The 22,962-nt window shown below is 45.6% G+C and overlaps 1 protein-coding gene across 8 annotated transcripts in view; it reads right to left on the bottom strand.

Annotated features, from left to right (window-relative positions):
• LOC115204505 (calcium/calmodulin-dependent protein kinase type II subunit alpha) overlaps positions 1 to 22,962 on the bottom strand; it is a 98,748-nt gene that overhangs the window by 16,179 nt on the left and 59,607 nt on the right. For all 8 annotated transcript variants that reach the window (XM_029770139.1, XM_029770137.1, XM_029770144.1 and 5 more), the window contains exons 7-12: positions 22,169 to 22,271; positions 14,771 to 14,854; positions 10,105 to 10,199; positions 8,644 to 8,766; positions 8,450 to 8,533; positions 3,214 to 3,256 (exon numbers count right to left, since the gene is read on the bottom strand). In XM_029770139.1, coding sequence (XP_029625999.1) covers positions 3,214 to 3,256; positions 8,450 to 8,533; positions 8,644 to 8,766; positions 10,105 to 10,199; positions 14,771 to 14,854; positions 22,169 to 22,271 — 532 coding nt within the window. The remainder of the gene's footprint in view (positions 1 to 3,213; positions 3,257 to 8,449; positions 8,534 to 8,643; positions 8,767 to 10,104; positions 10,200 to 14,770; positions 14,855 to 22,168; positions 22,272 to 22,962) is intronic.

Raw genomic sequence — 22,962 nt, 5'->3', positions numbered from 1 at the left:
TGGGTGAGAGAGGTTCAGACTGGGCTCTGCTACAGAGGCTGGCCGGTGGGTGAGAGAGGTCCAGACTGGGCTCTGCTACAGAGGCTGGCCGGTGGGTGAGAGAGGTCCAGACTGGGCTCTGCTACAGAGGCTGGCCGGTGGGTGAGAGAGATCCCAGATAGAGGAGCACTTGAGATAGGGAGAAAGCATGGGCACATTCCTACCCTGCTCAATCACTCTATAAAGTTTGGCTATGACCCGTACAGTACACCACGTCCTGTTGTTCCCCTAGAGTTTGTTACCGATCCTTCTACCTATCATCTTCACGTCCTCTCTTCCTGCTGGTCTCTGAGCTGGAATCATGTTATGTCCTCTCTCTGAGAGCTGAACCAGGGTGTTCCCCCCACTTTATTTTCTTCAACATGACGACTAATTTTCGCCCGTGTGGGGACAGGGGGCTGTGTGGAGCATGGCCTCTTGTCAGCTGGGGTGTAGCCTGATTCCTAGTCCCCCTGGCCCCCAGACCCCTGGCTCCGTGACCCCACTCTCCCCTGCTGCTGGGAGTGTGGCTATATGCCGATGGGGGTCCCCCTGGTCTGCAATGGACTGGCTCTGGGAACCCCAAGCCCTAGCTTCTCTACTCTAATCATTTTATCATTTTAAAAGTGAATCTGGCCCTGAACCAGCGTTTACACAGCACTTCTGACCCACCCAAGCATCATAGGAGTCAATAGGATTAGGAAAACAGCCATTAAAAGCTGAAAGAGCAGATTTGGCTCCAGCCATACTATCTGAACAGTGAGGACTTTATAAATAGGCATAAGGCTGTAACCTTGCTGTATATCTGTGGACTGTGGTTCTCCACGGCTATCTGGAGGGTAAAGATAGACCAATAGTGGAGAGCGGAAAATCAAAGATGAATGGTAGTGCTTAGAGGTGCTGAGATGGTTTTACGGTCCTCCAGGGTGAGTCTTATGGGGCTTGGCTTTCGGACAAAATTCCCTGGCAGGTGGGGGATATGGGGTGGGGGGGGGGTCTATTCCTGATTGGTATGAGAATGCCTACCCGTTTAAAGATGACCCCTTACTGCTATTATTTTCCTTGTCCATTTCAGGTCCACACATTTAATATGAGTGATTGTGGAGTTCTGAGAGGAGAACAATTATATTACGCTGGTTGGAGATTGGTAGGTATGTGTAAACTGTGGGCTTTGAAGGGGATCCCTCCATCTCTGAGTCTGTGAGAGTGCCTACATTGATTATGCGCTTGTGTGACCTTATGGTGTAGCGGGAGCCTGCCAAAGACACACAAGGCTACACGCCAGAGGGAACTCCATCCTCTTTATTTTCTAACAACATTCCACTGTGACTCCTTCATCTCAGCTGGCCCTTCCTTGCAGCCAAGGGGAGTATAAGAATGTAGAGGATTTTGACAAAACATTTCAGATAACAGCAACATAGGGATGGTCCATACCCACATACTATGTTCCACCTGCAGTGGTGGATTCCACGGCCCATCTGAGTGAAGTCATGGAGGGACTGAGGACCCAATAGCAGATGGCTCAGCCACAGTAAGTGGGCTGTAATGATAATAACACATGCACATTTGTCAAGCAGCAAATGTACATTGTGATAACTAGTGTTTGTAAGCAGATGGCCAGGCTATTCCATCGTCCCTATCACCGTTCAGCTATTGATTTACAGTCGAAGCACAACTTGTCCATCTTGTGTCGGTTTTGAACAGACATCCCAGACGTCATTCTAACTTGTGACAGTGAATTAGTGTGTTGTAACGAGTGTCGGAGTGTCGGACAGGGGAGTGTCAATTGGCATGGGGAAGTGTCTTGATGCATGACCAGTGAGTCTACAAGCTGTCATCATCTCCTCCCTGCTCCATGGGCTTGGTGCCCTCCAGTCTAGGACCAGCCTCCTCCCTGCTCCATGGGCTTGGAGCCCCCCCAGTCTAGGGCCAGCCTCCTCCCTGCTCCCTGGGCTTGGAGCCCCCCAGTCTAGGACCAGCCTCCTCCCTGCTACCATGGGCTTGGAGCCCCCCAGTCTAGGACCAGCCTCCTCCCTGCTCCATGGGCTTGGTGCCCCCCAGTCTAGGACCAGCCTCCTCCCTGCTCCATGGGCTTGGAGCCCCCCAGTCTAGGACCAGCCTCCTCCCTGCTCCATGGGCTTGGAGCCCCCCCAGTCTAGGGCCAGCCTCCTCCCTGCTCCCTGGGCTTGGAGCCCCCCAGTCTAGGACCAGCCTCCTCCCTGCTACCATGGGCTTGGAGCCCCCCAGTCTAGGACCAGCCTCCTCCCTGCTCCATGGGCTTGGAGCCCCCCAGTCTAGGACCAGCCTCCTCCCTGCTCCATGGGCTTGGAGCCCCCCAGTCTAGGACCAGCCTCCTCCCTGCTCCATGGGCTTGGAGCCCCCCAGTCTAGGACCAGCCTCCTCCCTGATCCATGGCCATGGGCTTGGAGCCCCCCAGTCTAGGACAAGCCTCCTCCCTGCTCCATGGACTTGGAGCCCCCCAGTCTAGGACCAGCCTCCTCCCTGCTCCATGGGCTTGGAGCCCCCCAGTCTAGGACCAGCCTCCTCCCTGATCCATGGCCATGGGCCTGGAGCCCCCCAGTCTAGGACCAGCCTCCTCCCTGATCCATGGCCATGGGCTTGGAGCCCCCCAGTCTAGGACCAGCCATCTCCCTGCTCCATGGGCTTGGAGTCCCCCAGTCTAGGGCCAGCCTCCTCCCTGCTCCACGGGCTTGGAGCCCCCCAGTCTAGGACCAGCCATCTCCCTGCTCCACGGGCTTGGAGCCCCCCAGTCTAGGACCAGCCATCTCCCTGCTCCGTGGGCTTGGAGTCCCCCAGTCTAGGGCCAGCCATCTCCCTGCTCCGTGGGCTTGGAGTCCCCCAGTCTAGGGCCAGCCATCTCCCTGCTCCGTGGGCTTGGAGCCCCCCAGTCTAGGACCAGCCTCCTGAGCCCATGTCACTCCTCTAGAATAGTGAGCGAATAGTGGCAGTCCTCTAGTCTGTAGCTCCGTTGGTAGAGCATGGAGCTTGCAACGTCAGGATAGTGGGTTCCATTCCTGGGACCACCCTTATGTAGAAATGTTATGCATCCATGATTGTAAGTCTCTTTGGATAGAAAGTCTGACAAATGTCATCTATAATTAGTATTAATAAGCCCACTCTCACTCCAGAAGGGAGAGGAGGACCGTTCTGACAAGGCACCTCTACAGGACTTACCTGAGAAGTTCCGAGTCGCCAACATGGTGGTGAGAATGGCACCCTGATAAGAAGAGACGGATCGTTACATAAGAAATGAAAATACAAAAGGATTCATTAAAAAGTACATTTTATAATGCCACCGTGTTCTTGGCAACCAAGCTTGGCTGGAATATATTATCAACAGCTTGATTAGCTTGCTTACATGTAATATCAACAGTTTGGATTGCTGCTTATTGTCAAGGGAATAACCTAGAGTACTGTCACAGTTGCTATGTTTTAACAGCACCAAATAAAAACGTTTGCATTGGCAAATAATTGGCAAACTCAATTTAAAAAGCATTTGGTATTACTGCATGAACAATGTCACACTGCCGTTGTGTGTGTAGATCAGACCTGGGCAGAACATAGATGTATTTTGTAGTTTATTTGAAAAGGTAGTCTAATATAGTTTAGATAGAGTTTCAACTAAAAGGCCACTATTTTCTTTAATATTGAAATACAGGTCTCAGACATTTGTTTAGGTATTTGAATATATGCAAGTTATTTGAAAACAAAAAAATATGTATTTGATGGCTGCCAAATATTTGATGAAGAACCAGAAACTACAACAGTGAGTCAGTCTAAATATATGATCATAAGCACATGGTTTGGAGGGGTCTTGGATATTTCTTTAATATAGCCTATAGCTTAGAATTAAATACACAATGGGCACAATCACCTCAACATTAAAGCGTACCACTTGTGCGGCTTCAAAATGACAAACAGATATATTTTCATAATGAGTGAGACATACAGTAACACGTCAAGTACTTATACATGTCTAGTATCTTTGTGACAATAGCAACATTGCAGTTACATTGCTTTAAATTGCTTTAAAATCGCATAATGATGGAGTTATTGCATAAGTGGAATAAGGAACAGTCACTTGTGTACAGTAGTAACAAACTCTCAGCTCGTTGCTATGCGATTAAAATGCAATTTTGCAAAATTGCAAAATGCAATTACCAAAGTATAATGTTAACAATGTGCTAATAAAAAGTCGCTCCAAAAGTAATTTTGTTTTATTACACAGGCGCAAGAACAGTTTAATGTTAAGTGTTACTGAGGAGGCTAACAGTAACAAAATATGTCTATTAAGTGTCGAAAGGAAAATAAATATCCCAAAATTGCCTTCTTGAATCAACTACAGCTAAAAGATTGCATAGCGTGTGGTTGAGAACACTTACCCTCAAATGGACAAAGAGGTTCAAAGTTGTTTTTGCTAAACATCCAACTTGAACTTTGCAAATGGCTTTGAGTTACTCTGCAGTATTTTCAGGTATCATAAAATGAATTGCAGCTTTCAACCTTTTCAGTGGCAAATTGAAAGAGTCACACGGTAGTTGAGCATCACAATGTATTTATACTTATCTGTACAACATGTAATTGGTTAATTGGTTTGACTTGATTATGTACACCTGGGGCAATGGACGTATGTGGCAGGGTCTACAGACAATCACAATTACAAAAAGAAAACCTGCCCTGTCGCGAACATCAACATCTTGCTTCCAGACAAATGAAACAACTTCTTTGCTCGCTTTGAGGACAATACAGTGCCACCGACGAGGCCCACTCATCCGGGTTAAGGGAGGGTTTGTCCAATCGCAAACTAGCGACTCCTGTGGCAGGCCGGGCGCAGTGCACGCTGACATGGTTGCCAGGTGTACGGTGTTTCCTCCAACATATTGGTGCGGCTGGCTTCCGGATTAAGTGGGCATTGTGCCAAGAAGCAGTGTGGCTTGGTTGGGTTGTGTTTCAGAGGACGCACGGCTCTCGAACTTCGCCTCTCCCGAGTCCGTATGGGAGTTGCCGCGATGAGACAAGACTGTAACTATCAATTGGATACCATGAAATTGGGGTAAAAAAAAAAAAAAATAAGAAAAAAGTTTGCTGACGACACAACAGTGGTAGGCTTTATTACCAACAATGACGAGACAGCCTACAGGGAGGAGGTGAGGGCCCTTGGAGTGTGGTGTCAGGAAAATAACCTCTCACTCAATGTCAGCAAAACAAAAGAGATGATCGTGGACTTCAGGAAAGAGCAAAGGGAGCACCCCCCTATCCACATCGACGGGACAGCAGTGGAGAAGATGGAAAGTTTTAAGTTCCTCGGTGTACATATCACAGACAAACTGAAATGGTTCACGCACACAGACAGGGTGGTGAAGAAGGTACAACAGCGTATCTTCAACCTCAGGAGGCTGAAAAAATGTGGCTTGTCACCGAAAACACTCACTAACGTTTACAGGTGCACAATCGAGAGAATCCTGTCGGGCTGTATCACCGCCTGGTACGACAACTGTACCGCCTACAACCGCAGGGCTCTCCAGAGGCTGGTGCACAACGCATCACCAGGGGCAAACTACCAGCTCTCCAGGACACCTACAACACCCGATGTCACAGGAGGCAAAAAGATAATCAAGGACAATCAACACCCGAGCCTCTACCTGTTCACCTCGCTTCCATCCAGAAGGTGAGGTCAGTACAGCTGCATCAAAGCTGGGATAGAGAGATTGAAAAACAGCTTATATCTCAAGTCCATAAGATTGTTAATCAGCCATCTCTAGCACAGAGAGGCGGCTGCCGACCAACATACTTGATATCATTGGCCTCTTTAATAAATGGAACACTAGCCACTTTAATTTTACCAGGCAAGTCAGTTAAGAACAAATTCCTATTTCAATGACAGCCTAGGAACAGTGGGATAACTGCCTTGTTCAGGGGCAGAACGATAGATTTGTACCTTGTGAGCTCAGGGATTTGATCTTGCAATCTTTCGGTTATTAGTCCAACACTCTAACCACTAGGCTACGCTGCCACCCCCAATAATGTCACTTTAATAATGCCACTTTAAGAATGTTTACATATCTCGCATTACTTATCTCATATGTACTGTATATACTGTATACTGTATCCTACACTATCTATTCTTATCACACCCTGATCTGTTTCACCTGTCCTTGTGCTTGTCTCCAACCCCCTCCAGGTGTCCCCCATCTTCCCCATTATCCCCTGGGTATTCATAGCTGTGTTTTCTGTCTGTCTGGGCCAGTTCGCTTTGTTCATTCAAACCTACCAGCGTTTTACCTTGCTACTGTCTTTGCTATAGTCCCTGTTTTCTAGTTTCCCGGTTTTGACCTTTCCTGCCTGCCGTCCTGTACCATTGCCTCTACTCTGGATTACCAACCGCTGCCTGACCTGACCCTGAGCCAGCCTGCTGTTCCGGTGCCTTACACCCTCTCTGGATTACCGACCTCTGCCTGACCTGACCCTGAGCCATCCTGCCGTTCCGGTGCCTTACACCCTCTCTGGATTACCGACCTCTGCCTGACCTGACCCTGAGCCAGCCTGCCGTTCCGGTGCCTTACACCCTCTCTGGATTACCGACCTCTGCCTGACCTGACCCTGAGCCAGCCTGCCGTTCCGGTGCCTTACACCCTCTCTGGATTACCGACCTCTGCCTGACCTGACCCTGAGCCAGCCTGCCGTTCCGGTGCCTTACACCCTCTCTGGATTACCGACCTCTGCCTGACCTGACCCTGAGCCAGCCTGCCGTTCCGGTGCCTTACACCCTCTCTGGATTACCGACCTCTGCCTGACCTGACCCTGAGCCAGCCTGCTGTTCCGGTGCCTTACACCCTCTCTGGATTACCGACCTCTGCCTGACCTGACCCTGAGCCAGCCTGCTGTTCCGGTGCCTTACACTCTCTCTGGATTACCGACCTCTGCCTGACCTGACCCTGAGCCATCCTGCTGTTCCGGTGCCTTACACCCTCTCTGGATTACCGACCTCTGCCTGACCTGACCCTGAGCCAGCCTGCTGTTCCGGTGCCTTACACCCTCTCTGGATTACCGACCTCTGCCTGACCTGACCCTGAGCCAGCCTGCTGTTCCGGTGCCTTACACCCTCTCTGGATTACCGACCTCTGCCTGACCTGACCCTGAGCCAGCCTGCTGTTCCGGTGCCTTACACCCTCTCTGGATTACCGACCTCTGCCTGACCTGACCCTGAGCCAGCCTGCTGTTCCGGTGCCTTACACCCTCTCTGGATTACCGACCTCTGCCTGACCTGACCCTGAGCCAGCCTGCTGTTCCGGTGCCTAACACCCTCTCTGGATTACCGACCTCTGCCTGACCTGACCCTGAGCCAGCCTGCTGTTCCGGTGCCTTACACCCTCTCTGGATTACCGACCTCTGCCTGACCTGACCCTGAGCCAGCCTGCTGTTCCGGTGCCTTACACCCTCTCTGGATTATTGAGCCCTGCCTGCCTACCTTAAAACATGATCATTCTATACTATCTATTGCATCTTAGCCGCTCTATCACTGCTCATCCATATATTTTATATTTATATATTCTTATCCCATTCCTTTACTAGATTGTGTGTATTAGGTTTTGTTGTGGAATTGTTAGATATTACCTGTTAGATACTGCTGCACTGTCGGATCTAGAACCATAAGCATTTCGCTGCACTCATAATAATATCTGCTAACCATGTGTATGTGACCAATAAAATTGTATTTGATTTGATTCAGGGGAATGGACATTTACAGAATGTTCAGATATACATTTATTGTGTAGATCAAATATGACTGTCAGATAGATTGGAATAGTATAGGAGACTGTGTGTGCTCTATTCATTATATTTATATCTTCAACATGCAGTTCCAGATACAGCCCTGCCATTAGTTGAAGCCAGCCAATCCAATAGTCGCTTCCTGAGAAATCTTTTTTTAAGTAGTTGCTTTATACGATCTGTATTCAAATAGTTTAAAAAAGTAGTCACTTTCTGAGACCTGTACTCCAATAGTTTAAAAAAGTTGTCATTTTTTAGGATCTGTATCCAGATGGTTCCAAAGTCACTATTTGTTCCTCTGAAAAGTGGAACCTGAATGAATTACAATTAAATGGACCTGTCTAAAAGGGGTCATATAAAAGTTCAAACACAAATGCTGTAGTTACATAGCCAAATGAATGAGAGTTTTCACGTCACACAAATGAAACAAAGAGATGTCCTCTCATCTTGAACCGTGCTTGGACTTGTTTAATGAAAGCCATTTTGCCTTGATAGATCCCATTTCCAATGTCACTCAAACTCCCATCACTAGTGACCCAGAAAATCTGATATTGTTTTCCTACCCTGGTCAAAAGAGAGTAACATGGACTGTTCCATTATCATATCTACATGTCATGTTGCTCCCAGAAGTTGACTATACCTTGAGTTTCCTTCTGGCGTTGAACTTTTTCAGGCACTCCACCGTCTCCTGTCTGTGCATGCAGGAGGCCACAGTGGAGCGGTGCTGTAGAGAGAGAGAGAGTGAGAGAAGGAAAAAATAAAGACATGTCAGGTTAGACACCGGGCCGGATCTTACTGGACAAGGTGATCATTGTGAGAATGCTCTGAACTCACTGAGATCCAGGGATGTTTGAGAACCTCCGAGGCTGTGATGCGCTTGGCAGGGTTGATGGTCAACATCTTGTTGATGAGATCCTTGGCCTCTGGAGTAACAGTGTCCCACTCTGGCGAGGGGAACTACAGGACACGAGGAGGTATTTGGTATTAACATACAATTATAAACAGGCTGGTTCGAGCCATGAATGCTGATTGGCTGACAGCAGTGGTATATCAGACCGTATACCACGGGTATGGCAAACATTTATTTTTACTGCTCTAATTACATTGGTAACCAGTTTATAATAGCAATAAGGCACCTCAGGGGTTTGTGGTATATGTCCAATATACCATGGCTAAGGGCTGTATCCAGGCACTCCACATTGCGCCGTGCTTAAGAACAGCCCTTAGCCGTGGTATATTGGCCATATACCACACCCCCTCGGCCTTATTGCTTATATAAATCATGGGAATTCAAACTGGTGATGATCTTCAAATGAGTGACTGTCACTGAAAGGACTGTCCTGATCTGTTTCACCTGTCTTTGTGCTCGTCTCCACCCCCCTCCAGGTGTCGCCCATCTTCCCCATTATCCCTTGTGTATTTATACCTGTGTTCTCTGTTTGTCTGTTGCCAGTTCGTTTTGTTCGTAGAACCTACCAGCGTTTTGTTTCCGTGCTCCTGTTTGTTTCTTGCTCCTGTTTAGTTTCCCGGTTCTGACTGTTCTGCCTGCCCTGACCCTGACCCTGAGCCTGCCTGCTGTCCTGTACCTTTACACCCTCTCTGGATTATTGACCCCTGCCTGCCTTGACCTGTTGTTTGCCCCTGTTTAAGGAATAAACTTTTGTTTCTTCAACACTGTCTGCATCTGGGTCATACCTTGAAACGTGATAAGGACAGAGTAGAAAAATGTTAAAGAACAGAGTAGAGAAATATTAAAGAACAGAGCCATGGGCTGCTAGGACTGCAATTGAAGAAGAAAAAGTAGAAGATATCTTTTCCTCCCAGCAGAAAGAAACCATTATCAGGCACTGAATTCAGGATGATTCATCTCTTTGGAAACTGGTGTGTTACACAATCCTGAAGAGACACTGTGCTTTTCCCCAGCAGCCGTGAGCAGTGATGGAAAGGAGGGGTATTGTTACAGTAAGAACAGGAGCTAGGATAGATGTGACTCTTCACCCCTACCTACATGTACAAATTACCTCAACTAACCTGTACCCCTGTACATTGACTCGGTACTGGTACCCCCTGTATATAGCCTCGTTATTGATATTTTATTGTGTTACTTTTTATTATTTTTACATTTTTTTATTTGGTAAATATTTTCTTAACTCTTTCTTGAACTGCACTGTTAATTAAGGGCTTGTAAGTAAGCATTTCACAGTAAGATTACATGTAAGAATACATGTTGTATTCGGCACATGTGACAAATAAAGTTTGATTTGATTTGATTTGATTTGATTTGATTTGACTCACATCGTAGGCCCCAGCCTTGATCTGCTGGTACAGTCTGTGCTGGTCCTCATCCCAGAACGGAGGATATCCCACCAGTAGGATGTACAGGATCACACCTGGCAACACAGACGTCATACATCACAATACAATAGAAGACTGTCACACCTGGCAACACAGACGTTATACATCACTATACAATAGAAGACTGTCACACCTGGCAACACAGATGTTATACATCACTATACAATAGAAGACTGTCACACCTGGCAACACAGACGTCATACATCACAATACAATAGAAGACTGTCACACCTGGCAACACATATGTTATACATCACTATACAATAGAAGACTGTCACACCTGGCAACACAGACGTCATACATCACAATACAATAGAAGACTGTCACACCTGGCAACACAGACGTTATACATCACTATACAATAGAAGACTTTCACACCTGGCAACACAGATGTTATACATCACTATACAATAGAAGACTGTCACACCTGGCAACACAGATGTTATACATCACTATACAATAGAAGACTGTCACACCTGGCAACACATACAGTACGTTATACATCACTATACAATAGAAGACTGGCAACACATACAGTACGTTATACATCACTATAAAATAGAAGAAAGGCAACACATACAGTACGTTATACATCACTATACAATAGAAGACTGTCACACCTGGCAACACAGATGTTATACATCACTATACAATAGAAGACTGTCACACCTGGCAACACATATGTTATACATCACTACACAATAGAAGACTGTCACACCTGGCAACACAGACGTCATACATCACAATACAATAGAAGACTGTCACACCTGGCAACACATATGTTATACATCACTATACAATAGAAGACTGTCACACCTGGCAACACAGACGTTATATATCACTATACAATGGAAGACTGTCACACCTGGCAACACAGACGTTATACACTGAGTATACAAAACATTAAGAACACCTGCTCTTTCCATGGCATAGACTGACCAGGTGAATCCAGGTGAAAGCTATGATCCCTTATTGATGTCACTTGTTAAATCCACTTCAATCAGTGTAGATTAAGGGGAAGAGACAGGTTAAAGAAGGATTTTTAAGCCTTGAGACAGTTGAGACATGGACTGTGTATGTGTGCCATTCAGAGAGTGAATGGGCAACACAAAATACTTAAGTGCCTTTGAACGAGGTATGGTAGTAGGTGCCAGGCGCACCGGTTTGTGTCAAGAACTGCAACGCTGCTGGGGTTTTCCCGCTCAACAGTTTCCAGTGTGTATCAAGAATGGTCCACCTCCCAAAGAACATCCAGCCAACTTGGCACAACTGTGGGAAGCATTGGAGTCAACATGGGCCAGCATCCCTGTGGAGCACTTTCAACACCTTGTAGGCTCCATGTCCCGAATTGAGGATGTTCTGAGGGCAAAATGGGGTGCAACTCAATATTAGGAAGGTGTTCCTAAGGTTTTATAAACTCAGTGTACATAACTATACAATAGAAGGCTGTCACACCTGGCAACACAACACAGCACTCTAGTTACTTAAGAATTAACTAGCATAAAGTACATACTGAAAATCTCTCTATCTTTGATGAAAAGAAAAGGTGCTGCACTAATTGATAGTGCTGAATCTTGATCGCTCACTAGGGAGTAGTGTATACGTGTGTCTTTGTGTGTGTGTGTGTGTGCTAGCTTGTGTGTGTGTGTGCGTGTGTGTGTGTTGTATGTATTCCATACCCCCCCCCCAACCACCACTGAGAACTCCCTTTCTTTGGGTGAAAGGTCTCTCTGTGGGGTTAACAATACACACAGTTCTGTGCACATACAGATCCAGCTCCATGTCAGGACGTTAGAAATCTGAGAATGAACCCCTGCCCACTCCCGCCTGCCCACACTGTCGCCCCCCTCAGCCCTCAACCTTATGTCTCTTGTGAATTCATCTCACTGCTTCGAAGCCTGCCAGGCTCACAGACCCATCGGCCATGAAGCCCACACACTTCTCAAGGGGAGCAGCAGCACAAAGCCCATATCAAAAGGCAGGGAAATATAGCTGTGCATAGCAATGAGCTTCTCCCGCTTCAAAAGACCAATGTGCACAGAGTGATAGCTTGAAACGTCAATAAGTTTGAAAAGAAATCTAACCAAACCAGGTTAAACGGCTGGATCCAGCCGAGCTGAAGAGCAGCTACTCAAATCAATGTGAAAAGAGGCTGTACTACAACATATTGTCAAAATAATGATTTATATATGATTCATATGATGTAGATATACACTGAGCGTAAAAACAGTAAAAACACATACAGTGGGGCAAAAAAGTATTTAGTCAGCCACCAATTGTGCAAGTTCTCCCACTTAAAAAGATGAGAGAGACCTTTAATTTTCATCATAGGTACACTTCAACTATGACAGACAAAATGAGAAAAAAAAATCCAGAAAATCACATTGTAGGATTTTTTATGAATTTATTTGCAAGTTATGGTGGAAAATAAGTATTTGGTCACCTACAAACAAGCAAGATTTCTGGCTCTCACAGACCTGTAACTTCTTCTTTAAGAGGCTCCTCTGTCTTCCACTCGTTACCTGTATTAATGGCACCTGTTTGAACTTGTTATCAGTATAAAAGACACCTGTCCACAACCTCAAACAGTCACACTCCAAACTCCACTATGGCCAAGACCAAAGAGCTGTCAAAGGACACCAGAAACAAAATTGTAGACCTGCACCAGGCTGGGAAGACTGAATCTGCAATAGGTAAGCAGCTTGGTTTGAAGAAATCAACTGTGGGAGCAATTATTAGGAAATGGAAGACATACAAGACCACTGATAATCTCCCTCGATCTGGGGCTCCACGCAAGATCTCACCCCGTGGGGTCAAAATGATCACAAGAACGGTGAGCAAAAATCCCAGAACCACACGGGGGGACCTAGTGAATGACCTGCAGAGAGCTGGGACCAAAGTAACAAAGCCTACCATCAGTAACACACTACGCCGCCAAGGAATCCTGCAGTGCCAGTGCCCCCTGCTTAAGCCAGTACATGTCCAGGCCCGTCTGAAGTTTGCTAGAGAGCATTTGGATGATCCAGAAGAGGATTGGGAGAATGTCCTATGGTCAGATGAAACCAAAATATAACTTTTTGGTAAAAACTCAACTCGTTGTGTTTGGAGGACAAAGAATGCTGAGTTGCATCCAAAGAACACCATACCTACTGTGAAGCATGGGGGTGGAATCATCATGCTTTGGGGCTGTTTTTCTGCAAAGGGACCAGGACGACTGATACGTGTAAAGGAAAAAATGAATGGGGCCATGTATTGTTAGATTTTGAGTGAAAACCTCCTTCCATCAGCAAGGGCATTGAAGATGAAACGTGGCTGGGTCTTTCAGCATGACAATGATCCCAAACACACCGCCCGGGCAACGAAGGAGTGGCTTCGTAAGAAGCATTTCAAGGTCCTGGAGTGGCCAAGCCAGTCTCCAGATCTCAACCCCATAGAAAATCTTTGGAAGGAGTTGAAAGTCCGTGTTGCCCAGCGACAGCCCCAAAACATCACTGCTCTAGAGGAGATCTGCATGGAGGAATGGGCCAAAATACCAGCAACAGTGTGTGAAAACCTTGTGAAGACTTACAGAAAACGTTTGACCTGTGTCATTGCCAACAAAGGGTATATAACAAAGTATTGAGATAAACTTTTGTTATTGACCAAATACTTATTTTCCACCATAATTTGCAAATAAATTCATAAAAAATCCTACAATGTGATTTTCTGCATATTTTTTCATCATTTTGTCTGTCATAGTTGACGTGTACCTATGATGAAAATTACAGGCCTCTCTCATCTTTTTAAGTGGGAGAACTTGCACAATTGGTGGCTGACTAAATACTTTTTTGCCCCACTGTACTCTTTCCAATACTATAATATACACTATATATACTGTACATACTATGTACTAGGTAAGAGTTGTCCATGCATCAGTGTAGCAGGAGGATGTCTAGCAGATTCATTCTGCCACCTTGTTGACACAGAGGCCTGTGGTACTGAGGCGCATAGTACTGTGGCCCGTGATATTGAGGCCCTTGGTATTGAGGCCCGTGGTACTGAGGCCTGTGGTACTGTGGCCCGTGGTAATGAGGCCCGTAGTACTGAGGCCTGTGGTACTGTGGCCCGTTAAACTGAGGCCCGTGATACTGAGGCCTGTGGTACTGAGGCCAGTGGTATTGAGGCCTGTGGTACTACGGCCCATGGTACTGAGGCCCGTGGTACTAAAGCCCATGGTACTGTATGTATATAGACATAGAGAGAGAGCTATGATCAGATCGACACACTGCTGCCTTGTCTTCTCTGACTGAGAGCTCATCTATGCACCTTTGGATGAAACAGACTCATCTATGCACCTTTGGATGAAACAGACCCCATAAATAAACTGGTGCCCTAAATCATCTGTGACATTGAGGCGGGCAGGTTTTGTGTCAGCACAACTCTAGTAGGTTAGGCTCTGAAGCAATCCCCAGTCTGGCCAAATGAGAAAACATAAAGCTTGAGATGAAGAAGCTAGGAAACGGTGTGAAGTCTATATCATGTTTTCTTTAGGCAGCAGCAACTTACAGTAGATGTAGACAGAAACAAAGAAGGAAAGAGGTGGATATCTGAAAGTCATCCTGCTTACCGCATGCCCACAGGTCCACAGCTTTGCCATATGGGTCCTTCCTCAGGACCTCAGGAGACAGGTAACCAGGTGTCCCTGCAAAGCCTGCATCACATCCAGACAGAGAGGCAGTGAGTCACAGATAATACAGCTCTATTGAAAATCAAATGCTAGGCAACAAGCAATGGGAAACAATGTCTAGATGCATTTTTCCAGTGGAGATCAAGTTTATGAATTGCCTGGATGGGCTGTAGGACAGTGGATGTGCATTGATAATCCAAATGGAACTGTTAACAGGCATTACCTTTGGATTATCTTCAATAACTAACGACTATCAACCTATCAGCATCCAGGATGCAAACATACCATTTTAGAAAGCTCTAAAAGGGATACTCTCAGTGTAATAAAATAACAAGTTGATAGAGTTTAGCTTTATAGAATGTTCTAAATACTGGTACAAGCGTAATGCTATACAATACATAGTGATATAGGCTTTGATCAAAGACACATGCTGTTTTAAGTGTGAAGTGACACGAACCATATAAATCCATCATATATTATGATAGAGTACAGTAAAGTGATGAGAGTTCAGTGTCTTTGAATTGTTAAATGCAATATAACAAGGGAAAAAAAGAACAACAAATTAACTTTGTATTCTGTCACAAACCAGGAAAAGATCACAGTATTAGAGAGATCTGCTCTGATAATTCTATTCCCCAGAATGTAAGAGAGAGTAATAACATTATACACATGTTCCTGGTCCCGCCTGCCTCACATTTCTCTCAATAGAGCTTCATTTGAGGTGTGAGGTCCATATGCTTATTACCTACCCTGACCAGACAGGCTGTCAATGTTCTAAGTCTGGTCATTAACTCTTTCCGAGGGGTGATGAGACTCTTTATTTTACTGTTCAAGAATCACCACATCTTCTCATGTTCCAGCCTTGTTATGTGGACAAATGGATTATATATCAATCATCCGACAGAGAAGAAGAACGCATTCTTCCGTTTATTCTCCAGACCCAGGGAACCAGCCTGGGATTTTACGCACTGTGAACAAAGGACAGGTTGAAATATCCAGACTCATTTTCATTAAGGAAATGATAAAGCATCATGTGAAGAGTACAGTACAATCATAATGACCAGCGGAGCTGGGTGTGACAGCTACACCTGCTGTCCTGAGGAAAAGCAGCCAGCCAGGCGTTCCCCAAAACACTTTAGAAAAATCATCCTGATCTAAGAGAGGTGAGTCTGTAAAAATGAACTGTGGGTATTGGATACGTGTCCTGTGGCTCATTAAAAGGGAACTGAATTCTAAGAGACATTCCTAGTTTCCTAGTTTTAAAACATATGTTTGATTCTGCTCCATGTGTTTTTCAGCGTATCCAAAGGGCATGCTGGGGAAACATTGAAGGTACTGTGAGCCACGCAACAGACTCAAAACTATGGGTGACAGGGCTTTCAAGACTGTGCTGTTCAGAAAAGCTTTCCAACACCTCTGTTAATTCTGTTCTCATGTCCTCTGGATCTGACGACACCTGTATATAGCTTTGGTTGTTGTCTGTGTTCTATGTTGCGTTTTGTTTTTTATATTGTTTTTTACGCCTTGGGTGTGAGAAATGCACTTTAACATATTGAATATATATATATTTTTTTTTTAATTAAATTACTGAGCACATCCTCAGGCAGGCATGGAAAACGACAGCAGAGAGATTGTGCCAGCAGAGAGATTGGGTCAGCAGAGAGATCAAATAAAATAACATTTTATTGGTCACATACACATGGTTAGCAGATGTTAATGCGAGTGTAGCGAAATGCTTGTGCTTCTAGTTCCGACAATGCAGTAATATCTAACAAGTAATCAAACAAATTCACAACAACTACCTTATACACAAATGTAAAGGGATGAATAAGAATATGCACATGTAAATATATGGATGAGCGATGGCCGTGCGGCATAGGCAAGATGCAGTAGATGGTATAGAATACAGTATACACATATGAGATGATTAATATAATATGTAAACATTATTAAAGTGGCATTGTTTAAAGTGACTAGTGATACATTTATTAAGTCAATTTATTAAAGTGGCCAGAGATTTGAGTCTGTATGTTGGCAGCAGCCTCTCTATGTTAGTGATGGCTGTTTAACAGTCTGATGGCCTTGAGATAGAAGCTGTTTTTCAGTCTCTCGGTCCCAGCTTTGATACTCCTCTACTGACCTCGCCTTCAGGATGATCGCGGGGTGAACAGGCAGTGGCTCGGGTGGTTGTTGTCCTTGATGATATTTTTGGCCTTCCTGTGACATTGGGTGCTGTAGGTGTCCTGGAGGGCAGGTAGTTTGCCCCTGGTGATGCGTTGTGCAGACCTCACTACCCTCTGGAGAGCCTTGCGATTGAGGGCGGTGCAGTTGCCGTACCAGGCGGTGATACAGGCCGACAGCATGCTCTCGATTATGCACCTGTAAAAGTTTGTGAGTGTTTTAGGTGACAAGACAAATTTCTTCAGCCTCCTGAGGTTTATTCTCCAAACCCAGGAACCAGCCTGGGATTTTACGCACTGTGAACAAAGGACAAGTTGAAATATCCAGACTCATTTTCATTAAGGAAATGATAAAGCATCATGTGAAGAGTACAGTTCTTCACCACACTGTCTGTGTGGGTGGACCATTTCAGTTTGTCCGTGATGTGTACGCCGAGGAACTTAAAACTCTCCACCTTCTCCACTACTGTCCACGCTGGCCACGCAGTCAGGGGTGAACAGGGAGTACAGTAGTGGGCTGAGAACGCACCCTTGTGGGGCCCCAGTGTTGAGGATCAGGGGGGTGGAGATGTTGTTTCCTACCTTCACCACCTGGCGGCGGCCCGTCAGAAAGTCCAGGACCCAGTTGCACAGGGCGGGGTCGAGACCCAGGGTCTCGAGCTTAATGAAGAGTTTGGAGGGTACTATGGTGTTAAACGCTGAACTGTAGTCAATGAACAGCATTCTTACATAGGTATTCCTCTTGTACAGATGGGATAGGGCAGTGTGCAGTGTGATGGCGATTGCATCGTCAGTGGACCTATTGCGGTAGTAAACAAATTGGAGTGGGTCTAGGGCAGTGGTTCTTAACCTTGTTGGAGGTACTGACCCCCACCAGTTTCATATGCGCATTCACCGAACCCTTCTTAATTGGAAAAATGGCTCTCTTCACCTTGAATTCAGCGAGCGTTGTGTTCTTGTATTGTCCATCTCCATGCAGCTTAAGGAAGTGTTCTCTTAGTTTTGCCGGTGCTAGACTAGAATTGCTCAACTTGGCATTGCAAATCATGCAGTTAGGACGCTGACTCTCATCACGTTCCGTTATACATGTGAATCCATATTGTACATATTCGTCCGACCACTTTCTTTTTTTGCTCGACATAGTTAGTATGAAGGGATTAAAATATTAAGAAAGAAATCACACGACGTACCATCACGACAGTCACAATTCGACTACTGAGCGCGCCAAATTCCCTGCAGCACAGATAGGCCAAGCGATGTTGCGTGATCACCTGCAGCCAATGATGGCCAAGCGGGGCGTGTCATCACGAATCATATGAGTCGGGTGTGTGTCTTGACCTCCGCCGAACCCCTGAGACTGACTCACCGAACCCCTGGGGTTCGATCGAACCCAGGTTAAGAACCACTGGTCTAGGGTATCAGGTAGGGTGGAGGTGATACGCGCTCCAGCAGGTATATCTCTTTGGTCACCCCCAAAGCCAATTCCTCCTTTGGCTGCCTCTCCTTCCAGTTCTCTTCTGCCAATGACTGGAAAGAACTACAAAAATCACTGAAGCTGAAGACTCATATCTCCCTCACTAGCTTTAAGCACCAGCTGCCAGAGCAGCTCACAGATCACTGCACCTGTACAAAGCCCATCTGTAAACAGCCCATCCAACTACCTCATCACCATACTGTATTTATTTATTTATTTATCTTGCTCCTTTGCACCCCAGTATCTCTACTTGCACATTCATCTTCTGCACATCTACCATTCCAGTGTTTAATTGCTATATTGTAATTACTTCGCCACCATGGCCTATTTATTGCCTGAACTCCCTTATCTTATCTCATTTGCACTCACTGTATATAGACTTTCTGTTTTCTTTTTTCTACTGTATTATTGACTGTATCTTTTGTTTATTCCATGTGTAACTCTGTGTTGTATGTGTTGAACTGCTATGCTTTATCTTGGCCAGGTCGCAGTTGCAAATGAGAACTTGTTCTCAACTAGCCTACCTGGTTAAATAAAGGTGAAATATATATATATTTTTTAAATATGATCCTTGACCAGTCTCTCAAAGCACTTCATGATGACAGAAGTGAGGGCAACGGGGCAATAGTAATTTAGTTCAGTTACCTTTGCTTTCTCGGGAACAGGAACAACGGTGGCCATCTTGAAGCATGTGGGGACAACAGACTGGGATAGGGATTGATTAAATCTGTCCATAAACACACCAGCCAGCTGGTCTGCGCATGCTTTGGTGATTCGGCTAGGGATGCCGTCTGAGCCAGCAACCTTGCGAGGGTTAACACATTTAAATATTTTACTCACATTGACCATGGAGAAGGAGAGCCCACAGGCTTTGGTAGCGGGCCGTGTCAGTGGCACTGTATTGTCCTCAAAGTGAATAAAGAAGTTGTTTAATTCGTCTGGGAGCAAGACGCTGATGTTCACGACGGGGCTGGTTTACTTTTTGTAATCCGTGATTGTCTGTAGATCCTGCCACATAAGTCTCGTGTTTGAGCCGTTGAATTGCGACTTTGTCTCTATACTGACGCTTTGCTTCTTTGATTGCCTTGCAGAGAGAATAGCTGCACTGTTTCAGGCTTACCAGCTTCGTATACTTCTCTGCTACTCAAATCTGGAGTTTGGACGAATAAAATTTGCATCAAAAGTTACAGCAGTTTAAGCAGCCGCATCAACATCATTTTCTGTAACATTTTGGCAAACAACGTACATTTTGACCACTCCCGCAACAAGTTAGACAAAAAGTTAGAGAGTATGGGATACTCATCTACTTCTCTGCTATTCATAGCTGTGCGCGGAATCAAAATGTTCCATACGGAACTTACGGTAGAGCTGTTTTTGTAACTGCATTACCACATGTTTTTCAAACTTTCCCAAACAGCTGCCGTTTTGACCACTAACGCTATTACATACCACAACTTTACATCTTCTGACAGCAACCACACAACTGCTTATCCTATCTAGTGGCAACAACCACACAATTACATACCACAACCGTACAACTTTTGACAGCAACCACACAACTTCTAACCTCAACCGCACAACTTCTGAACACAACCACACAATTACATACCTCAACCAGATAACTTCTGACTGCAACCACACAACTTCTGACCATATCTAGTGACCACAACCACACAATTACATACCATGACCACACAACTTTTGACCACAAAACTTTTGATCACACATCTAACTACTTACCATATCCAAACAACTTTTGACCACAACTACTGAACCACATAACTACTGACCACTACTACCAAAACTTCTAGATCAGTCGGTCAGCTAGGTTAGTTAGACCAGTTGGTCAGCTAGGTTAGTTAGACCAGTCAGTCAGCTAGGTTAGTTAGGCCAGTTGGTCAGCTAGGTTAGTTAGACCAGTCAGTCAGTTAGGTTAGTTAGGCCAGTTGGTCAGCTAGGTTAGTTAGGCCAGTCAGTCAGCTAGGTTAGTTAGGCCAGTTGGTCAGCTAGGTTAGTTAGACCAGTCTGTCAGCTAGGTTAGTTAGGCCAGTTGGTCAGCTAGGTTAGTTAGACCAGTCAGTCAGTTAGGTTAGTTAGACCAGTCTGTCAGCTAGGTTAGTTAGACCAGTCTGTCAGCTAGGTTAGTTAGACCAGTCATCAACTAGGTTAGTTAGACCAGTCAGTCAACTAGGTTAGTTAGACCAGTCTGTAAGCTAGGTTAGTTAAACCAGTCAGTAAGCTATGTTAGTTAGACCAGTCAGTCAGCTAGGTTAGTTAGACCAGTCTGTAAGCTAGGTTAGTTAGACCAGTCTGCCAGCTAGGTTAGTTAGACCAGTCTGTCAGCTAGGTTAGTTAGACCAGTCAGTCAGCTAGGTTAGTTAGACCAGTCAGTCAACTAGGTTAGTTAGACCAGTCAGTCAACTAGGTTAGTTAGACCAGTCAGTCAGCTAGGTTAGTTAGACCAGTCAGTCTGACTGATTAGTTAGACCAGTCGTCAGCTAGGTTAGACCAGTCATCAACTAGGTTAGTTAGACCAGTCAGTCAGCTCGGTTAGTTAGACCAGTCAGTCAACTAGGTTAGTTAGACCAGTCATCAACTAGGTTAGTTAGACCAGTCAGTCAGCTAGGTTAGTTAGACCAGTCAGTCAACTAGGTCAGTTAGACCAGTCAGTCAGCTCGGCTAGTTAGACCAGTCAGTCAACTAGGTTAGTTAGACCAGTCATCAACTAGGTTAGTTAGACCAGTCAGTCAGCTAGGTTAGTTAGACCAGTCAGTCAACTAGGTCAGTTAGACCAGTCAGTCAGCTAGGTTAGTTAGACCAGTCAGTCAACTAGGTTAGTTAGACCAGTCAGTCTGACTGGTTAGTTAGACCAGTCAGTCAACTAGGTCAGTTAGACCAGTCAGTCAGCTCGGCTAGTTAGACCAGTCAGTCTGACTGATTAGTTAAACCAGTCAGTCAGCTAGGTTAGTTAGACCAGTCGTCAGCTAGGTTAGTTAGACCAGTGAGTCTGACTAATTAGTTAGACCAGTCTGTAAGCTAGGTTAGTTAGACCAGTCTGTCAGCTAGGTTAGTTAGACCAGTCATCAACTAGGTTAGTTAGACCAGTCTGTAAGCTAGGTTAGTTAAACCAGTCAGTCAGCTATGTTAGTTAGACCAGTCAGTCAGCTAGGTTAGTTAGAGCAGTCAGAGTGATGGAAAATGAGCTGTGTCGAACCTACTCAAACAAGATGGTTTTACACTGCAGGCCTCACTACTAATGAGTCTGGATGGGGCTGTGGTATTTCTATTTCTGGTGGCAATGGAATTCATAAATAAAACAAGCGGTAAACAGCTCTCTTTGCCCTGTGGTGGTCATGACACCACAAAACTAGTTATTCCTACCATGATTATCTTTTTTTAATGTAAACTTTCCCCTTTGTTTTGGTTTTGGTATTTCTCCGGAATAGCTGTAGAGGAAATGTTCCTTTTTTGATGATATTCGATGCAAAGCTTTTGTTTGATTGGATTCCATAGGAGTCTTTGAATTATTGATTTCCCTCTGAAGGCTGTTTCCCTCGTGGAAATATTAACATTAAACATCCTAAATCTTGCATAAGTCGACCTGCTTTAGAAGCCAGTCTTTATTTGCATTCCTTTTGTGTGTGTGTGCGTGTGTGTGTAATTATGATTCATATCAGCCATTACCGAACCAGGCTTGTTGGTCCCCCTCCACCTCGATGGCCAGGCCAAAGTCTGCCAGCTTCACTGCAGCTCCCTTGGACTTGGAGGCAAGCAGAAGGTTCTCAGGCTGCGTAGAAAGAGAGAGGTCAGCCAGTCAGTCAGCAGTCAGTTAGTCAGCCAGTTAGCCAGCCAGTCAGTCAGCACTCAGTCAGCCAGCAGTCAGTCAGTCAACAGTCAGTTAGTCAGCCAGTTAGCCAGCCAGTCAGTCAGCAGTCAGTCAGTCAGCAGTCATTTAGTCAGCCAGTTAGCCAGCCAGTCAGCAGTCAGTCAGTCAGCAGTCAGTCAGCAGTCAGTCAGTCAGCAGTCAGTCAGCAGTCAGTTAGTCAGTCAGTCAGTCAGTCAGCAGTCAGTTAGTCAGCCAGTTAGCCAGCCAGTCAGTCAGCAGTCAGTCAGCAGTCAGTCAGCAGTCAGTCAGTCAGTTAGTCAGCCAGTTAGCCAGCCAGTCAGTCAGCAGTCAGTTAGTCAGCCAGTTAGTCAGCAGTCAGTTAGTCAGCCAGTTAGCCAGTCAGTCAGTCAGCAGTCAGTCAGCCAGCAGTCAGTCAGTCAGCAGTCAGTCAGCAGCCAGTCAGTCAGCAGTCAGTTAGTCAGCCAGTTAGCCAGCCAGTCAGCAGTCAGTCAGCAGTCAGTCAGTCAGCAGTCAGTCAGTCAGCAGTCAGTTAGTCAGTCAGTCAGTCAGCAGTCAGTTAGTCAGCCAGTTAGCCAGCCAGTCAGTCAGCAGTCAGTCAGCAGTCAGTCAGCAGTCAGTCAGTCAGTTAGTC

The sequence above is a fragment of the Salmo trutta genome, chromosome 12 (assembly GCF_901001165.1).
Source record: "Salmo trutta chromosome 12, fSalTru1.1, whole genome shotgun sequence".
Classification (NCBI taxonomy): domain Eukaryota; kingdom Metazoa; phylum Chordata; class Actinopteri; order Salmoniformes; family Salmonidae; genus Salmo; species Salmo trutta.
This window is presented reverse-complemented; position numbering and strand designations above follow the sequence as displayed.